Source organism: Musa acuminata, chromosome BXJ1-11 (assembly GCF_036884655.1).
Source record: "Musa acuminata AAA Group cultivar baxijiao chromosome BXJ1-11, Cavendish_Baxijiao_AAA, whole genome shotgun sequence".
Taxonomy (NCBI): domain Eukaryota; kingdom Viridiplantae; phylum Streptophyta; class Magnoliopsida; order Zingiberales; family Musaceae; genus Musa; species Musa acuminata.
In genome coordinates, this window is record NC_088337.1 from 7,534,589 (window position 1) to 7,560,392 (window position 25,804).

The window sequence follows — 25,804 nt, forward strand, 5'->3', positions numbered from 1 at the left end:
AATATATATAATAAATACAATGAAAAATAAATCGATTAGATCGATCCATAAGGTATATAATCAGGTAATATTTTAGTTATTTTATTAGAAGATATTTTAGATATTATGATAAATAGGAACGTTCTAAGAGGTGTTTTTTTCTTGAAATTTATCCAAAAAAGAAAAGGAATTCGGCCACTATAATTTGTGTTTATGGATTGGACTTGGGCCGTTCTTTTGGGCCACATCCATAGCCTTGTGAGACTAGTTGGTTCTCTCTCAGACTATTCCATACCTCTATTCGGAGGCCAGCAGCCGAAGAAGGTAAAGGGAAGAGCTTTACATCAGGAGGGGAAGGACAAGGCTCTTGTTGATGCCAATCGAGAATAGCTCTTTGGGGCTTAGGGTTCTTGTAGGATTTCCTATCGCCAACTTTTGGCCGGACTGCGGATCCATGGCCCGCTAGAGAAGGGAGCGGCGGCGGCGGCGGCGGAGGAGGAGGAGGAGCAGGGGGGAGATGGGGGTGTCCTTCAAGGTCTCGAAGACCGGGAAGCGGTTCCGTCCGAAGCCGACGCTGGTGCAGGAAGAGACCGGCCTATCGGGAGAGAGCTCTCGTGTTCTCGTTCGTACTGGGTCGAAGCGCGAGGTTCGGCTCCTCCTTCCTTTGAATCTCCTGCTTGTCTTGCGTTTTTCGTCGGTATATTCGCGTGGATTAGCTTATCGTTGGTTGAGACTGGGCGATTCATGGTTCTTGGTTTGCTTTGAGGGTCTTTTTTTTTGGAGAAAAGACGGGTTTTTGGCTGCTCTTCGTTGTAATATTTGCTGCTTTCGTGTTTCTGTGCCTGGTAGCCGCTTGGATTTTGCAGTCCTTTTGTACGTTTTCTGGTTCTGACCAACCCTACAAGACTTCGAATCGGGGGTACCTGTGATCGCGATCTGGCCCGAGTTTGTTGTTTTATCGATGGTTATGACTTGATGTATCGCGAGTTTGAGATCCATCCTCAGATACGACGATTTTCTGGGCTGGCTTACGCCTGGTTGCGCGCATACAAAACCCTTCTTTTTTTCTTTTCTCTTTTTTGATTTAAGTTCTGTTATCTGGAGTTACATAGTTGCTCTTTTTAACATCCTGGCCTTGGTGTTGAGAAGTTGCTATATCTCGAGTTTGAGATCCATTTTCATATACGACGATTTTCTTGTATGGCGTACTGTTCTGCGCATATAAAATATTCTCTTTCTTTTTCTTACTCTTTTTTTGGCTATATATTGTTCTCTTTTCTGTTATCTGGAGTTGAATAGTCTTTTTTTTTTCGATTCTGCCCTTTTAACATCCTTGAGAGAGAAATCAAATTCTGGAAGTTTTCAGACTGGTTTAAAGAAAGAGAGAAAGCTTTTACTTTCATATCTGGCCTTTTGCATGCTTTCAGCTTGTTCATTATTCAGTTCATCAAAATCTTAGACCAAACTTGGAGCAGTATCTTTTTTTCTATTTTTAACTAAACTTCCTGTTGCTGACAGCAACACGCCCGATTTAGCTCCAACACTAAGCAAACCAGATTACTGAGAGTTTAAATCAAATCGAGTTTGCTTTTTTTTTTTTCTTTCCTTTCATTAATCAGAGAAATCCTTCACTTTCTAAGGTCTCCAATCATATTTATCAGTCATATTTATTGAAGTTTCATACTTATTATTATTATACTTAACTTTTTCTTGATCTACTTCTTTCTTACTCTCTGTTAGTTGTCTAAAACTTACTGATGTTGAGCATTTGGTTTAATTGTGATATCAAAACAAACTTTGTGGCACTCTGCTCTATATTAATGACTCATCTGAAGTTGTTTTGTTTTGCTTATTTGTGATGACACATGCTTTAGTTGTGTACCAGAGTCATTCGGTCTTGTTAATATTAAACATGCTCATTTATTGAGGCACCTAATGTTCTATTGACCTTTTGTAATTGTATACATTTTCCAGCATATTAAATGACTGCTTTTTTGCCAATGATATTACTTTTATATGGCATTGCTGCTTCTGGAAAGCAATCTTATATCTTTATTACTCTTTTTTCCCCCTAAAATATCCTATATTGTAGGTTGATATCCCTGAGGCTGTAAATGGTGTTGATCATCTATTGCCAGGTAATTTTGATTAGTAGTTATTGACCATTAACACAAAATTTATCAGTTGTAATAAGCTATTTCATTTGTTTGAATACTGTGGCAGAGCATGAGGTCTCTTTTACCTTGAACCTTTTTCCGAAGGGATATTCCATTGGGAAACCTACTGAGGTTTGTTAAAATTAGAAAGCAAACATAATCTAGATCTCCGTGTGTTTATTTTCCATTTGTCCTTGTTGCATCTTTTATTACAGTTTTAATATCCCAACTTAATTTCCAATTTTCAGGTAGAGAATGGTCAAACTCTACTTCAGGATGTGAAGTCGTTGCATCCATATGACAGGGCATCAGAGAGCCTTTTTTCTGTAAGTATAAATTCTGCAAATACGAAGTCCTTTTTGTGCAGTTCCATTTGTGTGCTTACCCTTCTTTCTTTTTTAATTAACTGAAGCTTTATTTTGGGCTGCTTTACTGCTACAATAAAATCTCTTATGAACAACCCTAGCTGCTTGTCTTGATCCATGTGCTGCAATTGACTTGGTAAATATTTCAACATGGTATTAAAAAATGCATTAATATTATCCAAATCAGTATGGTAATGATGTGAGATATTCAGTTTTGCAATCTTTGACATTGATGGTATGACCAAAGGCTACTCTGTTCTTAGCTTAGCTATAAGGAATTAGGTTGCCCGGGCTTGGGCTTGGCTAAATAATTTTGTCTAGCTTGTAACTTTATAATCTGTATAAAAAGTTCGTTCGATGCAAAGCCTGAATCTCTAGTTCCAGTTTCTGTGAATTCTAGAATCTGTACAATCCTGGCAAATGACATGGGCCATTCTTTAGACTAAAATGAAGCAAGCATCTAGGTTTAGGCTGCAGATGAGTATGTATGCTGAAGATATCTGTGGGTATCTACATGTTGATGTTTATTTGCATACAGTATGCTGTTGCTTTTTCTTTAAAATTTGATTCACGAATTGTTTATCAACAAGTAGTTAGTTTTTGCGTCTAATTTTTACTGACATTTGATTGAAAAAAAATTGACAGCTCTCTCACAGTCAAAACTGTGCTACACCTAACCTAACACTGACAAAACATAATGTAAAAAATTGAGGATTTAAATGTGATGCTGTAATGTGGTTTAGAAAAGCATCTTTATTTCAACATACAAAAAGCTCACTCCGTTCTTTACTTCTAAAGATGAGATGTCATGATTACCCAACGTCAATTTCATCCCGATTAAATGCAGCACAAGATTTCCTTGTGTTGTATGATAAAGATGCAGCCAATCTTTACTCAAATTCTATGCTTGTTTTTGCTTATTTTCTTTGTTTGAGACATCTGAAATAGTCCATTATCATATCCTCTTTCATCTTGATTAACATTGATTCCACTTACCTTTTTTATTATGTGTGTTGTTCTTGGAGGCAATTGAGTCAGGTTGGTTACCAGGAGACATTCTTGATGATATACCTAGCAAGTACTTTGATGGGACCATTGTCTGTGAGGTAAGCAATTCCTGATTTTACTATGTTTAACACTCATTTGTACATTGTGGTACTTGCAATGTAATTGATTTTGGTGGTTTTTCAAAAAGTTTGTTTGTTTTCTTTATGGTTGCCTTCTGTTTGTGATCATTACATATGGTATGTTGACTTTAGAATTGACTAGATCCATTATCATTATTGTAAGTGTGGTTGACAAAGTGATGGATCAAGTTTGTCTGTATGCATACACTTTAATTTCATGTACTCGAGGGGACTGCCTCTTTCATACCCCATCTGATGTGCTGGTTGTTTTGCGTTTACTATGTGTTTTTTCTTTTAATTATGAGTTGGCCAAGGGTTGAAGTTTGGTCTAAAATGATTGGCGCTTGGCAATGGGAACTTTGGCAAAGTTTTGCATTTCCTATTGTGAAACCGATCACTTCTACTGGTCAGATGGTTAAGCTCAACACGGCAGTTGGCCCTTTTTTATCTTTAAACTCTGGGATTAAGCTTTTTTTATATTTTTATGCTTACAATGAGAAATCAAGTAAATTGATTTATTATGGTTGACTTTCATATTACAAGGATTTATAAGGTTAACTTTTTACCTAAAGAATTATAATTTACTTATTTGTCTTGTCATGGTGACATTTGCTGTATTTGAATTTGACTTATCATTTCTTAAGGACAAACATGGATCTGCATATTCAATTTTATTTGAAACTGACCTATGATATCTTAAGGACAACATGTGATAAATTTCTAAACTTGGAACCAAGATAAAAAGCTCATTATTTAGCATATCATCATAATACTACTCTGAACAGTGTGGTGCTAGCTATAACTAAAATCTGAACAACTTTCTACAGTATATGACAGATTTATATGACTTGTTGGCATCATGATCTCATCCTCCATGGATGCTGCTAATCCCAAGAGAAGTTAAAACTAAGCATGAAAGAGGTCACTCAAAAGAAAAGGAGAAGAAACTGTTGGGAATGATCTCTTTCTTATTGGTTTCGGTTTTAGCACAGTGTAGACATCCAACATTTTTTAAACTTTGGGGGGCTCTAGAAAAAGGGAATTTGACAAGCTTTATCATAGTGAGCATCTTGATGTCACATTCAAGCAATGAACCAACAGAACAAAACCTGGTTTTCAAGCATCTACATTTATGAAAACTTAGGATATTGTGTTTTCTTGCAAATATTTTATCAACACGAAGTCCATAGTTTGAATGTCTTCACACACACACACATGTTTTTTGTAGATTCTCTTTTGTAATTTTGGCCTAAAAGTTGCAACCACTTGTTAGTGTCCCAAAGCAACTGATTTGTGACTCAAAATGTTCTGTTATTTGTTTTCTACAAGTTAACATAAATTCATATTTGTCGTTTTCTTTTTGTTTCTCTTTTTGTGGCTCCCTATACCCTTCTTAATTTTTAAAACTCCTGTTTGACAAATGAAACTCTGGGATTAAGCTTTTTTTATATTTTTATGCTTACAATGAGAAATCAAGTAAATTGATTTATTATGGTTGACTTTCGTATTACAAGGATTTATAAGGTTAACTTTTTACCTAAAGAATTATAATTTACTTATTTGTCTTGTCATGGTGACATTTGCTGTATTTGAATTTGACTTATCATTTCTTAAGGACAAACATGGATCTGCATATTCAATTTTATTTGAAACTGACCTATGATATCTTAAGGACAACATGTGATAAATTTCTAAACTTGGAACCAAGATAAAAAGCTCATTATTTAGCATATCATCATAATACTACTCTGAACAGTGTGGTGCTAGCTATAACTAAAATCTGAACAACTTTCTACAGTATATGACAGATTTATATGACTTGTTGGCATCATGATCTCATCCTCCATGGATGCTGCTAATCCCAAGAGAAGTTAAAACTAAGCATGAAAGAGGTCACTCAAAAGAAAAGGAGAAGAAACTGTTGGGAATGATCTCTTTCTTATTGGTTTCGGTTTTAGCACAGTGTAGACATCCAACATTTTTTAAACTTTGGGGGGCTCTAGAAAAAGGGAATTTGACAAGCTTTATCATAGTGAGCATCTTGATGTCACATTCAAGCAATGAACCAACAGAACAAAACCTGGTTTTCAAGCATCTACATTTATGAAAACTTAGGATATTGTGTTTTCTTGCAAATATTTTATCAACACGAAGTCCATAGTTTGAATGTCTTCACACACACACACATGTTTTTTGTAGATTCTCTTTTGTAATTTTGGCCTAAAAGTTGCAACCACTTGTTAGTGTCCCAAAGCAACTGATTTGTGACTCAAAATGTTCTGTTATTTGTTTTCTACAAGTTAACATAAATTCATATTTGTCGTTTTCTTTTTGTTTCTCTTTTTGTGGCTCCCTATACCCTTCTTAATTTTTAAAACTCCTGTTTGACAAATGAAACCTATATTTCAATGTCGGGCCAAATTTGAAACTAGAATAATGCTGTATACTGTATATTTGATTAATGGTATTTGACCTATCATTAAAGTGACTATATCTTGTCTAATCCTCTTGTGTCATGACCCGGTCTGATGAGATAATTGATCTATCAACTTTGTTTTGCCTAAGCCATTGGTCAAGATATTTAAGTTGAAGTTGATAGTAGTATCCCATCAGACCTTTATAAGTCAATCTTAATCTTGCTCACTTCTGATATGAAACTGACTGGGGTGTTACACCTTGACCTTGCTAAGCTTGTGGAACCTAGATCTGCATAACTACAAAGTATATAAAAGATAATTTGAATGGAACTTGATTACTTCTCTATGGAACATATCCACCTAGGAGGCAGCTCATGGCTTAAACAATTTTAGTTGGTATTATGACTGAACCTTATCTGTTTTAATGGTTAGCAGTAGGTGACATGATAACATGTAATTTGAGAAGGTTGCCTTCAACCCTGGTTTCATAAGGCCAGGTTTGGTTAGAAAATCACCTTATTGCTATTAATTTACAACTGTTGTCCTTAACTGTTGAAGTCATAATATTGCAAACACATTTATTTGGTTGCTTCTTTGAGTTTGTTATGGCTCCTAGTGAACTGTCAGGTTTTAGAAGCAAATTACACCTAATACATGTGATGCATCGGTGCCTACTGTGGCTAATGGATTGGGTAATTCTCAATTATTCATGAGTCATGTGGTGAACAATTACCTGACTGGGATGGATAGAAGAAAATCTGTGCTTTGTAAACTTTTAGTAATTTTAAAATGCTTTTGGAGAATAACAAACATAAACATGATCACTGTCAAGCCTGTTTCCTTAATTTTAAGTTTCTTTAGAAAAATAAATCAACAAAATTAAATTATTGCAAATGTGCCCTATGTAGCATCTGCCTGATTTTGTATAAAGACAGTTATTACTCTATGCAGGTACGGGACTATAGAAATTGCACATCTGAACAAGGAACTGTTATTTCGGCTTCCAATGTGGTTCCAATTTTACATAAAGTGCGATTAAGGATGTCACTGGAAAATGTTGTTAAGGACATGCCTTTAATAGCTGATGATTCTTGGACGTATAGTGACCTCATGGTGAGCATGCCATTTTTTGTATCGTCAAAGAGAACATTCTCAGTACTGAGTCATGAACTGATATTGTTTTGTTTCACAGGAAGTGGAGGCACGAATTTTGAAAGTTATACAACCACGTCTTTGTTTAGACCCTACTCCAATGTTGGACAGACTTTGTAAAGACTCTAGTGCTAGTAAGGTATTTTGAGTTAATTAAAGATCACTTCAGCTATGTGACACAGGTTACTTATGTTTCCTCAAATTTCTTTTTGCAGCTTAATCTTGGTATTGGTAAAAGGAGGAGATTGCAACAAGTTTCTGAAGTGACTATTACTAACAGTATCGAAAATTCTGAAAAGAATACCTGCATTGATAGGATACCCATGAATGCTAACTGTGTAGCAGGAGGTCCAGGAACCCAAATAACCAATGCATCACTTCAACAAGTTTATGAGAACATTCCCATGCAACATGGATCAAGTGGGATTCCATCTTTCAGACCTAACACTTATGGACAGGAAGTCATCAGAGCTGCCTTGCCGTTGCCTTCCCAGTCCAAGCTTCAACCAGCTATCAACTCAGCTACTGTTGCACATGATCATGCATCTGGACTTCCAGGCAGTTTTTCTGGGGTTAATGCAAAAATGTCATCATCTCAGAACATGATGAGCTCTTATACTGACACCATCGGAAGTAATTCTCCTGTTTCCATGAAGCGGGAGAATCCAGATGCCCAGTTGACATCTATGGCAGCAGCCATGAAGAGACAAAAGCAGACACCAATAGGACTAGATGGCATTCAGCAGCAGCAGCAAACAGGCCCTCAATTGGTTGGACTGGCAGGTACAGATATGCAATGGAAAAACCAACTTTTACAGTCACAGCTAGACATAAAGGGGATTCAGTACTCTTCTACTTTGGCTGGTCAAAGATATCCTTCTTCCGCGATAAATAATGTACCTAATCGTGAGCAGGGAACATCTTTTTACTTTAATCAACAAGGTATGAGATTTGGTGCTAAGGAAGAACAGACAGATAGGCAAGAACTTGAGAGATCTAAAGATGCTCTGGACTCAGATAACAGTGCTCTTGATCTGCAACAGTCACGAGCACATTTGCTGCAGCACTCATCTATGAGAAACCATCCTCCAACTGCTGTCCAGTGGACGAATGCACGACCAGTACCTGAGAAGGACATGGGAAAGGATGATGCACTTCAAAGGAGGAAATCAGTGCCCAGTCCACGAGTCTCTTCTGGGCCCATGGTTCAGTCGCCAGTGTCATCAAGATCGGGAGAGATCTCTAGTGGTTCCGTAGGTGGGCAGTTTGGTGGTGTCGCAACAGCTTCTGCTATGGGAGTGCAAAAGGATAAGTTAGCAGCAAATACTAATGCTGCAATTGGTGCCCCTTCTGTGACTTCTAGTCCCAGTGATTCTGTGCGACAACACCAGACCTCAGGGACTGGTAAACGCAAACAAAATTCAAAGACACCAGCTGTGAGTGCAGTTGGATCTCCTGCCAGTGTTAATAATGTGAACTTTCCACTGATTGCTAACAGCCCGTCAATTGGGACTGCACCTGTGGGAGATCAAGTCATTCTTGAGAGATTTGCAAAAATTGATGCGGTAGCCCAGAGGTATGTTTATAATTTGTAGTGATTATTTTTCTTGTTTTTCACACTGCATTTATCGTGGTATTTAATTCAAATATTTGGTTCTGTTTTAATTTCTGCAGTTTGTGTCTTATCTTTTTCCATGCTAATATTTCAACAGACTGTATATATATAGTTTAGGAGCACATGTGAGAAAACATTGGACATATGTACGGAATCATTTCTTCAATAGTTTCCACAAGTGCCACTGTAGATATTAGGAACATCATTTCAGAACGTTTTGGATTTACATGAGTGAGTGACAATGTTGATGTCAGTAAATTGGTCATTGCTAATTTGTTCTGCTTTTGGCATCAGATACCAACTCAATATCAAGAAGAACACAGTCGATGAATATCCTGCAAGGGAACCAGTACAGTATTCAACTCAGCAACTTGCATTTTATCTCTCTGACTCATTCAATTGTGAAGATTTCACAGACCAAATAAAACCCATGTCGAAGTCTCTAATTGGTGGAACAATCAATACTTATAAGGCCAGAACAATGAACTTCTTGCGCAGTGAACGGCTGTATCAAGGTTTACCTTGCTTAAACCTAGCTTCCTGGAAGCTAAAAACCAACAAGCTATTCTAAGCTGACAACTGGTTTTTATAGTTTGCTGATTTGGAATACTTTATTCTTTCTAGTTCCTATGAGGTTGACGATGACTGAGAAGCCCTTTGATGGCACGGTATCAATGCAGTATGGATGTGTGGATGATTCTGATAGTCATGATTACCATCTGACCTTGTCCACAACTGTGAGTTCCCTTCTGCTGGGTCCAATTTCATACATATTTGACTTGAACTATTTCATCATATCTTATATATTGCTACTTGTATCAGCACCATGCAGATTTGCTTGCAGCACAGTTTGCTATACTGGTAAGTATTCCAAGCAAGACCTAGATGTTGAATATCTGATTTTCAAGTCAATCAACCCAGATTATCAAACTCCTGAGTTTCTTTTTATTTAGATGGACCGTGATGGATATCAGAAAACTGACGATCAAATCCGACCTGTACCGATCCGCATGGTTGCTCCTCCAAGTAATTTGGCCCCAGTTTCAGGAATAATGTCAGATGGCACTGCATCTGAAATGAAACAAGCAGAACTAGCTACAGGTCAGCCACTGCAAGTAGCTGCCCCAGCTGTTGCCAATGGTGTGGGACCTATCAATTCTTCCCAAAACCCTTCAACCAATCCAAGAATGCTGACATCTGCAAACAACAGCCAGGCACTGGCGATATCACAAGGTTATATCCCAGGCGCTGCTATGCCTGCTAGGATACAGCAGGTCGATCAATCTTTGCTTCAACAGCAGCAACAGCAACAGCAGCTGCAGCAGAATACACAATCACAATTGCAACAACAGCAACAACTTTCAGTCAGTCATGTTCAGAGGTCATCTCCACTGCTCACGACAAATCCAATCTCTCAGATAATGGGTCAGGCGTCAAATCTGCAGATGAACACTAATCAGATGGTAAACAGCAAGCCGACTCCTCTGCAGCTACAGATGCTGCAGCAGCAGGCACAGCAACAGCAACAACAGCAGCCACAGCTTGCAAGGAAGGTGATGATGGGGCTTAATCCAAATATTAGCATGGGACACAGTGTGATGAGTATCGGTGGCCTGAGCAATGTCATAGGCATGGGTGGTGTCCGCGGCATATCTTCCCCCATGGGGCCTATTTCAGGCTTGGGCAACATTAGTCCCCACCAGATGAACCTTGCATCTGCATCCAATTTCAGTCCTGGTCCCCGCTCAAGTTCTCTTTCACCTGCCCAAGCTGCTGCCGCTGCAATGGCAACAAAGCTGAGGATGGCACAAAGTAGAGGTCTGTATGGTCAGTCTGGAATTACTGGTATGGCAGGAAATACCAACCAGATGCATCCAGGTTCGCCGGGCCTGTCTATGCTGGGTGCACTGAACCGAGCAAATATGAGCCAGCGGGGTGCAATGTCACCTATGGGTCCTCCTAAAATACCTGGAACCAACTTTTACCTGAATCCTCAGCAGCAGCAACATCTGCAACAGCACCTTCAGCAGCAACAGCTACAGCAGCAGCAACAACAGCAGCAGCAGCAGCAAATGCAGCAGCAGATAAGCTCTCCATTGCAGCAGCCTCAGGTTGGTTCTCCACCAATGGTGGGTTCCCCAACAGCCATGGTGATGCAGCACCAGCAGATCAGTCCCCAACAGATCGGCCAACAGACTGCAATGAGTCCCCAACAGTTGAGCTCCGGTGCATTGCAGCACATGAATAATAGTGGTAATCCTGCAGCTGCACCGGCGAGTCCGCAGTTGAGCTCCCAGACCCATGGCTCTGTTGGTAGCATCACAAGCTCCCCCATGGAGCAGCTGCAAGGTGCAAATAAGGCCGCTTCAGCCGGCAATGTATGAGTTCGTTCAGATAGGAGTGTACCCATGATTGATTAATCTTCCTACATATTGCATAGAGAGATGGTGTTGGCAGGGATCAACGATTCAACTGTTAACAGCTTCAATAAGCGATTGGAATCTCTTCAAACTGCATGTAAATAGCTTGTCTAGTGTATCACGGGTTCATGTATGCTGTGAATTCATTGGACGAATTGGGAAGAAACAATGATGCCTGCTCTGTATATTAAATTATGCTTTGTGACACTCCGTTATATTTTGCCTATAAAGATATTGGTTTGAGTTGCAACTTCCATTTCCAATGGAGTTTTCCATCGTGTGAGAAGGGGTGATAACCTATAACATAGGTTTACCTCTTTATAGAGGGGTTGTTGTTTCAACCCTTACCAAACATGTCTAAACATGACAGTAATAGTTGTGTATTATGGTTATCAAACTCCAATTGTTTGGAGTGTTAAAAGAAACATTTGAAGTATCCTTAGAATCAATCCCCTTAAAAAAAGATTTTTTTGTTTTTGAAAAATCAGCTCATATGGTAGTTTAAATATGGTATTATTCAAAGTCTATTTTAAGTTTTTTTTTATTTCATTTAATTATGTATAATATTTCTATTTCAGTTATCAAAAGCAAATTCTCTCTATTTCATTCCTATTATCCTTATTCACTATATTATTCATTATATATGCATATTATGTTTTTAAGAAAAATATTCTTTGTTGGAGTTCGATGTTCGGAGCCCAAATGTTCGTAAACGGATGTTGCACATCCGTCAAAAGAATCCGACCCGTTTTCTCTCTATATATTTGGTGTCGTCGGCCTTTCCCCCCACTTTCTTCTCGAACAGTAACGTCAGATCGGGAGCGGCGGTGGTAACCGTCGCCGAGGCGGGGTCTGATATCGGGCCTCTGCGTCTCCTGGATCCATCGCGTCAGGAGTTCCTCCCTTGCCTTGGAGGCGCCTTTCTTGGGCGAGCGCGGCCTCTCGTCCCTCCTCAGGCTGCGGAAGGCGTAGGCCCAATGACCTTTCCCCCTCTGCCGCCTCTGGTACTATGCGATCGAGCATACCCCGTTTCTTTAATATTTTCTTCTTTCGATGTCTTCTTTACGGTGTGTTTTCCTTTAGTTTCTTGGATGAACACTCGCATCTCGATGTCTTTGTTTGAACTTGTTGTGGTTGGCGTCCAACAAGCCTTGACGTTCTTGATTTGTTTGTTGGCAACGGTTGACGAGATTTAGGTTTGCAATTAGTTAGTGCACATGGAGATTTGGGTTCGAGATTGGGAGTTATGTGGCATATCTTCAACATTCGAGCATGTTACCAAGAATGGCATATCTTCACCATTATCTTCAGCATGTTACAAAGAAGAAATAATGGTGCGGTGAGCGTGGACTACAGACCACGCTTAAATAATGGAATATCCGCACCCTCCCTCTTTCACTAGACTTGGCAACTAGAATATCCGCACCCTCCGGTACTAATTCATGATCCTCCCTCTTTCACTAGTCTTGCTAGTTGCGGATATTCCATTGCCAACTAGAATAGCGCATAACTAGAATAGCGCATAAATAATGGTGCGGTAACTAGAATAGCGCATAAATAAGTAGCGGAACTTCCAGAAATTTGTAAGAAATGATAAGCACAAAGAACTAGTGAAAGCTTAAAATGCTTACAAAAGACTGGATAGAGACTCTTAATTTCCTCAAGTAGAACTCTGGTTTTTCGACCGTGTTCTGCAAGAGACTGAACTAGGAAATATATAGAGGGAGAGGTGAGAACCGGGTACTCATTGGGCCCCATCGTATTCTTATCCTTTCACCTGATATATTTCTAACTCTTCTTAGTGGCAAAGGAAAGCAGATTCCTTTGTACCATTACTACGAGTGGCTCCCCGAGGCTCAACTCGTCTTTACTTGGTGGCAAAGGAAAGCAGATTCCTTCATACCATTATTAGTGACACTACGAGTGGCTCCCCGAGGCTCAACTCGTCTTTTCTTGGCGGCAAAGAAAAGTAGATACGCTCCAGCTATTGTAGGGGTCCGCCATGCTCCTAAAGGCTGAAGCCGGTTGTCCTTTGTGAAACATCTTTTGTTAACGCCAAAGCTCTTTCCAGCTGTTGTTATTGCTGGAGGACAACTGGTAACCAGTCTTTGTACCAGTTGTCTTTTCCTCCACTCCTTTTTTGATACTCTCTTGTCTTCATTGAGTGGATGTCCCTGAATTGCTGAAGTGCCTCACATGCTTGTCGGGCGGCTTCCTTTTGAATTGCTCCGAGTCTTCTTTCCGCGAGTCCCATCTCATTGAGTGGGAGTCCTCCTGGCCTTTGCATTCTGGATTTGAGCTTATCCAGTTCTTGTTGGTATTGTGTGAGGAGGTCACCTGGTTTATTAGTTGACTCAGGTGCATTGTTGCCCTTGGATTCGGCTGGGCTTGAACCTCTTGGGTGGCTTCTGTTAGTAGGAGTATCTGTTCGTTCGACCATCCTGAAATCAAAATATTTATTAGTCGGGATAAAGAGTCGGCTAGAATATTACTGGTCCCTTCGATGTGCTCAAATTTGACTTCCACGCCGCTTCCGGTAATGTAGTCCACAAATGCCATCCACTTGACCCTTGAGGGTTTGTTTTGGGCAGACTTGTTGAAGAAGCTTATTATTGCTTGACAGTCCGTTCTGATGATGATCTCCTTTTTATCAAAAAAATAAATTTTTAACGCCTCTAGAGTTTTCATAACGGCATGCATTTCAGCGTGTATGGTGGACTTGATTGGACTATATTTTCCACTAGCGTAGGCACATATTTTTTCCGTATTTCTGGGGTCATGTTTTTGTTTTTTCCATTTACAGATTCCTCCCCATCATTCCATGCATCCGTCTGTTTCAAGTAGTATGAAACAGTCTTCTGGGGGTACCTCTAGATCTGGGAGATTTTGTACCAGGTTTTTGATGTCTCTAATTAATTTCCAATCCTGTTCGTTTAGCCTTTTCTCTCCGGTTGGGCTTGTTTTTTAATATAACGGGCCTAAAAGCCTGCCCAGGTTGGGTATATAGTTTCTTGCATAGTTTAGGATTCCTAACCACGATCTGAGGCCTTTCTTTGTAGTGAGATCTTCTTCTTGATAGCCAATGATCCTTTTGATAATATGGGGTTGTAGCTTGATTCTAGAATTTCCCAAAACTGCCCCGAGAAATTCAATTTCTCTTACCGCAATTTTCATTTTTGAAGGGCTTAAGACTAAGCCGTTCTCCTGGCATATCTCCAACATTCGAGCTAAGTGCTGTGCATGGTCTTTTTCATTCTCTGAGAAGACCAGAATATCGTCAATATATACTGCAATGAAATGTCCTGTGCCCATGAAGCAGGTGTCCATTTTCCTTTGAAACACGGCCGGGGCGTTTTTGAGACCAAAGGGCATTGCCAGCCATTCATATAGTCCTTCGGGGACCCAAAATGCGGTCCATTCTATAGAATCCGGGTGCATAGCAACCTGGTGAAAGCCAGATTTTAAATCAAATTTTGAGTAAATTTTACTATTGCTGACCTTCTTAAGGATGGTGTTGATGCCGGGAAGGCTGTATTGATCTTTTTCTGTGATGTCATTAAGCCTCCTGTAGTTGAAAACCATCCTCTCTTTTCCTTTCTTTTCAATTCCTGTTATGGGGTCAATAGTAGTTCCAGAATTGACAATTATGGCAGTAGTTTGGTGCTTACTTTTGCTTGGCCTGATGACCCCAATGTCCAATAACGCTTTCACATGCCTGGAGAAAGCCTCTTTTGCCTGTGGTGTTAGGTGTTTCAGTGGTTTGTCTTCTACCACAAAATCTTGGTTTTTTATCTCCAGTTTGTAAGTTATTTTTTTCTTTCCCCAATGTTTTAGGGGATCCTCCCCTATGTATCCTTGGGCTTTCAGTTGGTCCAATAGGCCTCTGAACTTGGCCGTTATATATTTGTCGCTTTGCTGAGCTTCTGCTGAATAAAATACTGCCTCTTGGATCTGGATATAATTATCTTCCTCTAGGTCCAATTCTTCTATTGCTGCGGCTGTTGGGATGTAAGGCAGGGTGTTGATAGTTGTTAGGTTTTTATAAAAAGTAACCATGTTACCTTCAATCCTAACTCCTCCTTGCATTGCCCTGATAAAGTTGCATCCGATTATCATCTGGATGTTGTCTCCTAATTCTATTGCGAAGGCATAAGTATAGGGGATTCTGAAGGTATTATCCCCTATTGTCATCTTACCTTCCTTTAATTTCTTGTTCGCAGTCGTCTTCGAGGAAATTCCGCTGAAATGTACTGTGTAGGGATTTGCCTCCATTGCATCATCTAGTGCAGCGTTCTCGTCTATGCAGCAGGTTGTTGCTCCAGTATCTAATATAGCATTAACTTCGAATCGCGGAATGTTTAGTATTTCTATTTGTACCTTCATGTTGAACATCATATTTTTGGCCTTTCTTGGGCCGCTTGCCTCTTTTGTTTTTACTGATAGGACCTTCTGGGTTTCTTCCGCCAATAGAACGAATGCTTCTTCAGTTTCTTCTTTGTTTTTTAATTCCAGTATTTCTCTTTGTAAGTCAGCCCTTTCCAGTCTTAGTCTTTCGACCTCCATGGCTTCTTGCTCAAGCTAGCTGTATTTTTCTTTCCATTCCTGTACTTCCTGTTGCAGGCGTAGGTTTTCTTGTGCTGTGGTAATTGCTTGGATATGCATTTCTTTAAGTTCCTTGGTCTTTTCCTGATTCTAAGGCCATTTTAAGTTTCCTAATCTCTGCTTCACAATGGTTAATATAATCTTGCTATTGTTGAAGGAGATTTCTTGGTTCGTACCTGACTGGTTCTTCTTGTGCTACAGGAGTGCTTTTGTCAAAGTAATACATGCTGCACATCCCACATTGAGGTGATTTTACACAAGGGGCAGTGCCTCCTGTGTCTTCTTTGAGAGACTCGTTTGCAGCAGTTGCACTTTTCTAGGTTTGCTGGTAGGTCCCCGTTGATTTCCCACACATGGTGGCATTCTGCTTGGGTCTGGGAGACTTGGACCCTTGCTTTGTAGCCTGACTCGGGTCCTATCCACCAGGTCCTGCTATCTTCAATTAGTGCAAAAAAATTTTGAGTAAAAGAGTGGATACCATATTCTAGGTTTTCAACGTCTTCTCCTTCAGATATGGAGTAGATGGCATCACTCTGGTTTTCTCCTTCCTGTACTGATAGAATCTCGTAGTCTTCAGGAAGCTCAAATTGTTCAAACATCGCTACCCTTTTGATATTCTTTTTATCATTTGGGCATTCCCTTGCGAAATGTCCTTCTTCGCCACACAGGTAGCATTTGCACCTTTTATTTCTAATTAGGTGCTTTCTCTTCTCAATCCTGGCATGTGATGAGTGGGGTTTACCTTTATAAGTAGTGGATCTTCGTACCCCAAATTTCCTTTCCAGTTTATTGTAGTATCCTGGGATTGGCATCTCACTGCAGAAAGATAAGTCTTTTAATGCCCTTTTGAATGCAGCATCTTTGCATTCTGCTTCTAAGTATTTGTAGGAGAAAAGAATTCTTGGGATGACCCCTATCGTATTTCCCCTGTATTTAGCTTCGAACGCTCCCTTTATCTTTCTTCCCAGCTCTCCAGGCATCTTTGACCATAATTTTTCCGAGAGCTCTAGGCTTGTGAATAACCGTCCTGTCTTGGATGCAAGCCTTATATAATCATTTAGGAATTGTATAATGTATTTCAGGTTAGTGCAGGATAACCTTTCGAGGTCTCTGTATGCTTCTTCTTGGGCGGTTGTTGATCCCTGAAATGGATCTTCTAAAATAAATATTGTTCTTAGTTCCTCTCGTGCCATCAGCGTTGGCTATCAGAAGTTGGTATTCCTCTGGATACGCCATTCGCCATTGTATCAAGGCTAATTTTTCAGATTCGCCTAGTAGGTTTTCAATAAATTCCATTTTAGCCTGTGGGTCAGTAAATCCTTGAAGGGAAACCAAATTCTTTGTGATAGATTCCCACCTCATGAATACCTCGTCGAACATTCCCAACTGGGATGGGATTATGAACATGGCTCCTTGTTCCTGGAAGGCTGATGGAAGGTTCCAAATTTCTGAAAAATCTTTTGCTTTGAACCTTGGTTGCCTTGTGTAGCCTTCAAAGGTTGGTCTTTGGCTTGTAGACTCAACATTTACTGCTGGGGGGTAATTTGCTGGCCCCATGGTAGTATCTGTCGGTGGTCTGTAGTTTGAGACAGCGGAGGATGAGTATATCTGCTGAGATAGTCTTGCTAGTTGCGAATATTCCATTGCCAAGTCTTCCTCCAGGCTTGCTGCTACTACTTCTTCTTTGAATTTTTGGGGGTATGGTAGTTCCCGTTCCCCACCACCTTATGAAACGTGATTATCCTGAAACCAATAGTTAAGGTTATCACGTAATTCCTCTATTTCACCTTCGCTATTGTCGGATAGTTGGATTTTGACAGCAATTGTTTGGCTTCGGATTTCCTCTTCATCGCTGAATGTTTCGTCATCAGCGGTGTTGTAACTGATCCGGCTTGACGTGGATGCTGCTTTGTAGTTGTCGAAACTTATGGATATTCTTCCATCTATCAGATTGCGGCTTCTCACTTCAGATGGCTGCATTGGTATTGAGACCTGGGTCGGTCGAATTACCCAGTCTCTGCCATGTATTTCTGTTGTGGAGTACCTTCTTCCGAGGAGAGCCCGGACGCCATGGCTTATTAGGTAGTCCACCACCCCTGAAACCTCATAAACAAAGGCGACATTCGGGGTATTTGAAAGTCGCCCTACCATCCCTCGGGTGACGAGCAAATTAGCTTCACCATTCCGCCATGTGTCATATCCTCTGGTAAGGATTGAGAGTTGAATATTGCGGTAAAAGTCCCCTATTGTCATCATGATGTCGGGGATTACGTAGACCAGCTGACTCCCTCGAGTCAAGTCTACTTCCATGGTGGCAATGATGGACCGATCATCCATCCATCTATTGTCCCTAAACACTAGTAGCGCTAGTGTTCCTTCTTCCTGTCGATGCAGGGTTTGCAGCCGTACTTGTAGTATTCCTAGGTGGACATACTGCATTCTACTCCTCTGAAGCCTTTCGTAACTTTCCTCCATGATGAAGGATCTATCCTCTTGGTTGTTTGTAACCAGCATGGCTTCTTCAGACCTGTGAACATATACCCTGTGATGGATATCGTCCCTTCTTGAGTGGTATAGCACCTCAGCTGGTGCTATAGTAGATCTTTCACGCATAGATAACCTCAGTTGTGCCTGAGGGTCTATTTGTTGTTCTAGGATCTGTTGGGTGGAGATTGAACCTCCAAATAATCTTTGTCCTACTCGCCTTGTTGCTTGGCGAGCGTTAAAGATCCTGCGTTGATTTCTCCTGTAATCTCGGATTTGGTCTTCGATCAAGGGGGCAGATGTGGAGACTTCCTGAGTCCTGGTTGTCATTTCTGAACTTGTTTCAGGATCTGTATAGGATCTTTGAACACCAAAATTTTTCCTTTGGCCTCTTTAGGTCTTTCTGAGGGACCTAGGCTTAAATTGGAGAGCTTTGTTATCAGATCTTCTGGGATGCTCTGGGGTGGTCCTGTCTTAGCTTGCTGAAGCTCCCTTATGTTTTGTAGTTCCGTTCGTATCCCTTTTATATCCTCCGCGATTTGTGTGAGGAGTTGGATTTGTGTGTTGTGCTGTTTAATTATAGCTGCTTGGTGGCTAAGGGTCCCCAGGTAATCGTTTGTTTTGAGAAATCCTAAGGATGGGGGATCGATAGGCTCTGTGGCTTTGAGGGCTTCTTTGTAGGATTCGGTGTTTTTGGAGAACAGATAGTTCATCCAAAAATTTGCTTTTCTATCCTTGATAGAAGTTGTTCAACCCTCTGCAGCTTTTGATTTAAGCTTTGAGTTAGTCGAAGAGCTTCTTCTTCCACAAGTTTTGGTTGCTCGGAAATCTCTGCAACCAAATTTCGCACTTCTTGTTTCGTGAGAGGTCTATTTTCCGAGAGTAAGGCAGTGAGGGTTTTTATGGAGTGCTTGAGTCCTTTGATTTCTCTTTCTAGACTATGATTTTTCTCAATAATGGCCTTGAAAATTTTCAAATGGACTCTACTAGACAGGCAGATTCTGTCGTAGATAACCGAAAGATTATGGGCTAGTTCTTTTCTTGTAGGATTTATGGTTTTAGCAAGATCAAGGTAGTCAAGCTTAGAGGTATGGGAATTAGCATACCATTGTTGTATAGCTTCTTCCCATCTATCAGACATCTATTTCAAACTAGGGGATCATGAGCCTTTCTTCCCTGTTCTTTTTGTTTCGTTGCTTCACCTTTTCAGTGTGCTTACGGGTCTCCTTGCCCTTTTGACACCTTACGTCTATTAGCAATTTCACACTTGGAACAGAAAGTACTAATTCATGACCCTCCCTCTTTCTATAGTCCCAATCCCCAAGCTCTGATATCAGTAACTAGAATAGCGCAAAAATAATGGTATGAGAGCGATTTTTAGGAGATATAGGTTCTTGACCTTCCCTTTTTTATTATGATTTTTTAGATTTTGGGATTTTAATGTGTAGAAGTTGTTGGATCATGTTTAGTATTATTTCTTATTTTCAGAAATTTTATGAGTTATTTAGATATAAAAAATATGATGTCTATGCGTGATCCTAGCATGAAAAATGTAATTTACAGATTAAATAATAGATTTTATCAAAGTTATACAGTAGATTAACATGGTTTTCTTGTTTTAAAATTCGGGTCTATTGATTTATGAGAATTTTTAATTTATGAAAAATGATTTGCAATCTAATAATCAATATTCTGATTTAGATGTTTAATCATAGTTTTCTGATATTGGTATATGTTATGGATTGTTATTTTTGTTGATTTTTAATTTTTGTTGAAAAAATATATTCGATTAAATTCAACTTAGTTAGATGAAATATATATAAAAGGATATGCATACCATGTCTCTTTTCAATATTGGTCAATGTAAAGACAATTCATCACCTGAGGTCGAATCCCACTCTTGTTACTTAAATTCTTTATTAAAAAAAAAGAGAAAGAATGCATATCCATGACTTGAAATGAATTATTATCTTTTTCAGTCACATTTAGGTCACCAACTGTACGAGGTATGCAAAATCAAGGGACTTGAGTTGAGATCAACTACTTGTTTACAGCTTGAGAAACTATAACAAAGTTTGTGCTTTATGGTAGATTTCTTACAGCTTTTCCTTTTCATGCTTGTCACAATCATTTGTTTCATCTTGCACAACTTGCTCCTCTTTCCTATGCTTTTCAGCAATTCACATATTCTTCCTTCCTTTGGGGAGTTCCTATCATTTCAGTCAACAGCCAGTGAGCATTAGATCCATGGTGTCAAAAATTTTCTGACTTGACGTTGGCCTTGAGAATGCAAATGTTATGATAGATTTTTGGGTTTTTTTTGACAAAGGGGATTTTTGGGTTTCTTTTGACAAAGGGCCTTGAGAATGCAAATCTTCTGGGGGCACATCCCTTCGTTGCAGCCTCTACTCAAAACAGGTTTATGTTCGCCAATTTTGAAGCAAGAAAGCGTTTTAAAGACCCCTTCTGAATTTTGATAACCGTTGGATAAAAATAAAAAAAAAAAAATCTGCACCAGTAAAAATGTTTGGGTAGTTTAAAGCACCGCACCCTATCCAATTCTATCCAATTCTATCTTGTTTTGCGTCCTATATAAGTGCCTATGGGTATTTCTTACCCCTGGTTTGGTTACTGGCTCCCGTGTCTGCGTTGTGGTTGGTGCTACACTGGGGGCCACATCGGATCTTCGCGCAGTGGGTCTGCGCAGGCTGCGTGACAATCCCACATCCTGGATTCTGCTCATCGCGGTCTCCCTTATGCGGCTGCCGTGCAACAAAGCGGTGGGAACGACCTTCGATTCTCCTCGACGATCTTGGGTGGGTCAATTCGATTTTCTTTTTAAGACAACGCTTTGACACCCTACTGCCGTCGGCAAGTCTCCGTGATTACCCATTTTTTGAAGGCTACCTCGGCACTCACTTCCATGCCGTAGGCAAGAACACTGATGAGACGAGCTTTGAATCAATTGACATCAATCTTTCGAGGCGTGCGGTACCGACGAGCTTCGATCGTTTCCAGGGGGGCGATACAACGCCTGACTAATAGTCTCGGATTCTGCTCACCGCCGATGGTGAGAATGAGAAAGCATGTTCGTCCACGTGTTCTAATCAGGTGAGCGATGTTGAGAATAACCTGCACACAGTCATTACAGATTTGCCATGTACCAACAGAATAATGACTACAAAATTTTACAGGCTCCCCACGAAGAAGAATTGATAGATACCAAAAATACCCATGTAGAGTTGGTTAGGAGGCAGCTAGGACGGCCATCACATCGGACGCCTTCAAAACAATGTAATCAGCACCGTCAGCACCCTTGAACTCGCTTCCTGCATATTTGGAGTACATGACAGTGCTCCCCGGGATGATCTTCAATGCCCTTCTATTGCCCTCCTGATCCAACGGCCCAGGGCCAACCGCAATCACCTATTATTACATTCAGGGCAAACACACGAGGTAACAGCATTTTTAGTAGGTACGACATGCACTAAATAATCCCTCCAATAAACTCCGACATATTTCTACATGCAATAGTGTCATCAGAAAAAAAAAAAAAATGTAGCATCCTAATGATATGCCTTTTTCTTGAAGTGGAAATCTCACCGTCCCAATGGAAGGCTTGTCTTTTGTGGCCTCAGTCAATAGTAAGCCACCTCCGGTCTTCTCTTCAGCTTCTGCAACCTAAGATAGAAAAAAAGAAAGACATGTTGATCACTAATAGCACAAGGATTTCCGCAAACTAATCTCGATCATAGTTCCGATATTATTCAAATAGCTTGAGAGCAATGATGGTGTATTCCAACTATCGGTGTATCAGCATCAAAACAGAAGAGGGGATCGATCCCACAGTGAAATGTCCCTATATATTATTGTGAGATGATTGTAAGAAAATCCAGAGCAAGGTCATGCAAGTGTTACGAGAGTATTTTTACCAGAGTCTTAAATTGGGAGTAAAAAAGAATGAAAAACAAAGAAAGACAATGAAGAAAAGTTCAAGAAAAATATCATGCCACAGTTGCTAATTCTTTTAAATTCAGTTTCCAAAACATTGTGGATGAGGTTCAACAATCTTCCCGCAAAGATAGGCTTGTACTTCAAGTTTCAAGCAACATTGGCATCAACAATTAGGGGAACCAAACACCTTTACCAGCTTTATCTCACATAAGTAATCCAATCTGAGTATATGTCATGGAATGAAACTCTCATGTGAAGGTCAGATCGCATGGCATTTGAACCTAGAAGCCCCAGATACCAGGTTGCCCTTCTTACAGTCACTAGTAAGTTGCTCAATAAGTTAAGCAGTAATTTCAAGATGCTGCATTGGGAAAGAGGGAAAAGAGAGGAAGGGTTTTTTTTTTTTGAAGTATACCACGGTCGGGATTGGACTGCAAGCAAAAACTGTATCCACCAGAAATAAGTCTTGCAACAAACCTTGATTAGAACTCGGTCGTTAAGTGGCTTGAGGTCCTTAATATCATCAGTATCAAGAATACCCATGATGTCATCTTCCTTCAACAAAAGATGCTTAGAACCATTGAATTCAAGCTCTGTTCCTGCATACTTTGAGTAGATGACCTGTTTACCAACCTACAACCAAATAAACACTGGGCGTCATCAAACCTGAGGAACAAGATGGTATGCTAAAGACAAATTATAGGTACGAGGAAAGATCGGGTATCCGATTACACTATTTTAACTAGTAAAACAACAAACTAACACCCTCAAGTATCCAACTACAACAATAAACTATCGAGAAACTAGTGTAAATGAACTTAGATAAAAGAAACATATACAAGTCGAAGCAAGATAGACTGTTGAATAATACAAAATTTAATCTTTTAATCTTGTAATATGGGCCCTTGTTTTCCAAATCCAGATTGTGAATACACAGAATGCAAATGCATTCGTGTAAAAATATCACTCTTTCTGAAAGTCTAATGTTGGAGACCTCTGAGTGGAAAATCTTCCAAGAAGACACGAGAACTAGTACAACATTAAGAACAGGATATTTTTGTTACTAAGATGTACATTGCGACTCTTGCCGAAACTCACAGGAATGGATACATACAATGGCCTTGAGTGAAATGGAAACAACAAATTGTCAAGCAAAAGAGATACCTCGACACTGATGTTTATTTCCTTCTTCCCAATTGTTTTGCCTTCTCCAACGGCAACAATTTCACCCCCTTGAGGTTTTGACTGGGCAGTCGTTGGAAGCAGTATGCCTCCACTGGTTTTCTCCTCTGACGACTTGATCTTAACTAGCACCCTATCACCCAATGGCTTGATGGATGAATACTGCAACAACCATGAAATCCAATGAAGGGTCTTAAAGAGTAAAAAACATATCATTCGTTCACAAAAGGTGCATTTAGTCCTGCTTGATGACTTATCAGTTCAGAGACATAAATCAACAAGAATGCGAAGGCTTGAAGAAGGGTAGCTAATGCACCTGCAAGGCGCTTACCACCTGAATTGCATATAAGAAGCATATAGCAAATGGCATTTTGTGTGGTGGACAAAGACATGGACACAAATACTTTAGAGATCGCATATGAGGTTTGCATGCAAACCAATCCAGTGTCCAATATTCCAAAAAAAAGTGCTCCCATTAACTTCCAGAAACAAGAAAATAAGAAATACAGAGAGACCTATAAAAAACATAACCATACTCTCTTCAACTTTAGTAAGTGAAATAATAATCAAATAGATACTGAGGTTAACTTATATTGGTAACCTGCAATCGATACAACCACAATAATTGATTCCCAGGATTGTCAGCCTGGTGATGGCAATAACAAAGGACTAAGTTCTTACGAATATTAACACCTCATCGATTTTAAAAGACAACAGATGGCTAAAAGTTAGAAAAAAGCAACAGAATTGACTGACGGTTGAGTGACATTACTGAATTGACTTCCCCCGGGAACACTACACTACACGGGGAGAATGATGATGGATTATTAATAAGCAAGAGGCTCCTACAAAATTCAATATTTGTCGGTCTTACCCTACAAGCATAGAGATTTTTTGTTGTGATTTGAACCCTGATTACCTAAGACACAAGGAGAAACTTTACGGTTGTACCAAGTATAGCTTTTCCTTCATGGATTAAGGAAAATGTGCAAAAGCTCAATTCGCCTTTGCCATTCCATAAGTATCTTTCTCCTTTAATATTGCAAGAATCTCTACGATCAAAATGAATTAGAAACAGAAAGGTTTTCCTTCATCATCAAGCCCATGCTACACCGTAAGGAAGATATTTCTCATATGATACACAATGATCCCCAGAATTGGTGTTCTTAAGCAAGACAAATGTGGCCCCTACATTATGAGACGTACCATAAAAACAATAACATTTAAAATTTCTTAAAAGACAAGTAATATATTCATGAACAAACAAACCTTCCAATACTAACTACCATAGGGGAGATCCAAATAAAGACCAATTGCAATCTCTGATGCCAGCTCAGTCGTCATTAAGAGTCACCGTTCATCTAAATGCCCAACAACCCCACCCCAACGCCAGAACCTAAAAGATCAGATTTTGTATACCTTGGGAGCGATAACAGTGGCAGCCTTGACAACGACGAGGGAAGGAAGGCTCCTCCGCTTGAGCCCCAAACCAAGGGTTCCAACCGAAGAAGAAGAAGAAGAAGAATAAGAGGAGGAGGTCCGGGTGGCCGGTGGCGCGAGGCGAAGGCCTTCGAAAGAAGGTAAGCTCCTGGCTCCTACTCCGCATCCGAATGGCTGCAGCGCCGCCATCAGTCCACCGACAAATGCCCACCAGAAAGCAACCTGAAGCAAGCGAAACAAGATTTAAAAAAAGAAAAAAAAAAATCAAAACCCTTCCAACAATACTCTTCTAGCGAATGAAAAAGCAGTAAGCAAAGAAATCGAATTAAACCATGAAAAAGAGAAGGAATCGAAACCTTGAAAGAATTTTTCAACAAAGAAAGCCAAAAAAGAATCTCAGAACATACGATCGTAGAGGGCGGCGAGAGGAGCGGGAGACCGAAACCCTAGAACGAGCGAGCGGGGAGCCGGCGGTGTTTTATCGTAGAAGCAAAGATTGTGTGTGGTATGGACTGAGGGTCATGTAACAAAACGGTTCCTTCACCGAAGAGGGGAGCGACCGACCGCGGAGGGGTCCGGCTGTGTGTGTCTTGTAATGCGACACACAAGTTCCGCCCCGGGACCAAGGCACGCACGCGATCGAGTCTATGAGAGGATTCTAGAACGTGGGTAGCAACATCAAATAATGTTTTCACAAGTAAACAAAAATATATTTAAAAAAAAGCGATTTATTTTTCCGACACCATAATATTCATTTGATTCAAGCATTCCATAATTGCATATAATAATAAATACATCAGAGAACTCACTCATTCAGCAATAACACAGAAGAAGCATTGAATCAAATTTGACATATGCGTACCTAATCCTTCGTTCTCGTCGTCGTGGGAGGCTTCGACACGATAATACTC

General features: G+C 40.1%; 2 protein-coding genes across 3 annotated transcripts; one reads left to right on the forward strand and one right to left on the reverse strand.

Moving 5' to 3' along the window:
* Positions 1 to 301: 301 nt before the first annotated feature.
* On the forward strand, positions 302 to 11,481 carry LOC135597134 (protein PHYTOCHROME-DEPENDENT LATE-FLOWERING-like). Its single transcript, XM_065089680.1, has 12 exons — positions 302 to 625; positions 2,072 to 2,117; positions 2,203 to 2,267; positions 2,384 to 2,461; positions 3,526 to 3,606; positions 6,996 to 7,157; positions 7,237 to 7,335; positions 7,412 to 8,772; positions 9,106 to 9,326; positions 9,436 to 9,548; positions 9,634 to 9,672; positions 9,765 to 11,481. The coding sequence occupies exons 1-12, from the start codon at positions 497 to 499 to the stop codon at positions 11,193 to 11,195; spliced, it is 3,825 nt and encodes a 1,274-aa protein (XP_064945752.1). The 5' UTR covers positions 302 to 496; the 3' UTR covers positions 11,196 to 11,481.
* Positions 11,482 to 21,416: 9,935 nt separating this feature from the next.
* Positions 21,417 to 25,515, reverse strand: LOC103970774 (20 kDa chaperonin, chloroplastic). Of its 2 annotated transcripts, none has more exons than XM_009384689.3 (6): positions 25,301 to 25,515; positions 24,873 to 25,115; positions 23,436 to 23,615; positions 22,749 to 22,904; positions 21,921 to 21,998; positions 21,417 to 21,743 (listed from the first exon to the last, which is right to left on the reverse strand). In XM_009384689.3, the coding sequence occupies exons 2-6, from the start codon at positions 25,080 to 25,082 to the stop codon at positions 21,564 to 21,566; spliced, it is 804 nt and encodes a 267-aa protein (XP_009382964.2). In that variant the 5' UTR covers positions 25,083 to 25,115; positions 25,301 to 25,515; the 3' UTR covers positions 21,417 to 21,563. The 2 variants fall into 2 exon arrangements, with proteins under 2 accessions (XP_009382964.2, XP_009382965.2); XM_009384690.3 differs by having other exon boundaries at positions 25,250 to 25,454.
* Between the last annotated feature and the right edge of the window lie 289 nt (positions 25,516 to 25,804).

Excerpts from the sequence above, each read along its gene's own strand:
- LOC103970774 (XM_009384689.3), bottom strand. The coding sequence starts at position 25,082 with ATGGCGGCGCTGCAGCCATTCGGATGCGGAGTAGGAGCCAGGAGCTTA. Across the intron at positions 23,616-24,872 it reads CCACTGTTATCGCTCCCAAG|TATTCATCCATCAAGCCATT; the intron begins GTATACAAAATC and ends TGGTTGTTGCAG. Across the intron at positions 22,905-23,435 it reads AAATAAACATCAGTGTCGAG|GTTGGTAAACAGGTCATCTA; the intron begins GTATCTCTTTTG and ends ATTTGGTTGTAG.
- LOC135597134 (XM_065089680.1), top strand. The coding sequence starts at position 497 with ATGGGGGTGTCCTTCAAGGTCTCGAAGACCGGGAAGCGGTTCCGTCCG. Across the intron at positions 7,158-7,236 it reads GGACGTATAGTGACCTCATG|GAAGTGGAGGCACGAATTTT; the intron begins GTGAGCATGCCA and ends TTTGTTTCACAG. Across the intron at positions 9,549-9,633 it reads ATCTGACCTTGTCCACAACT|CACCATGCAGATTTGCTTGC; the intron begins GTGAGTTCCCTT and ends TACTTGTATCAG.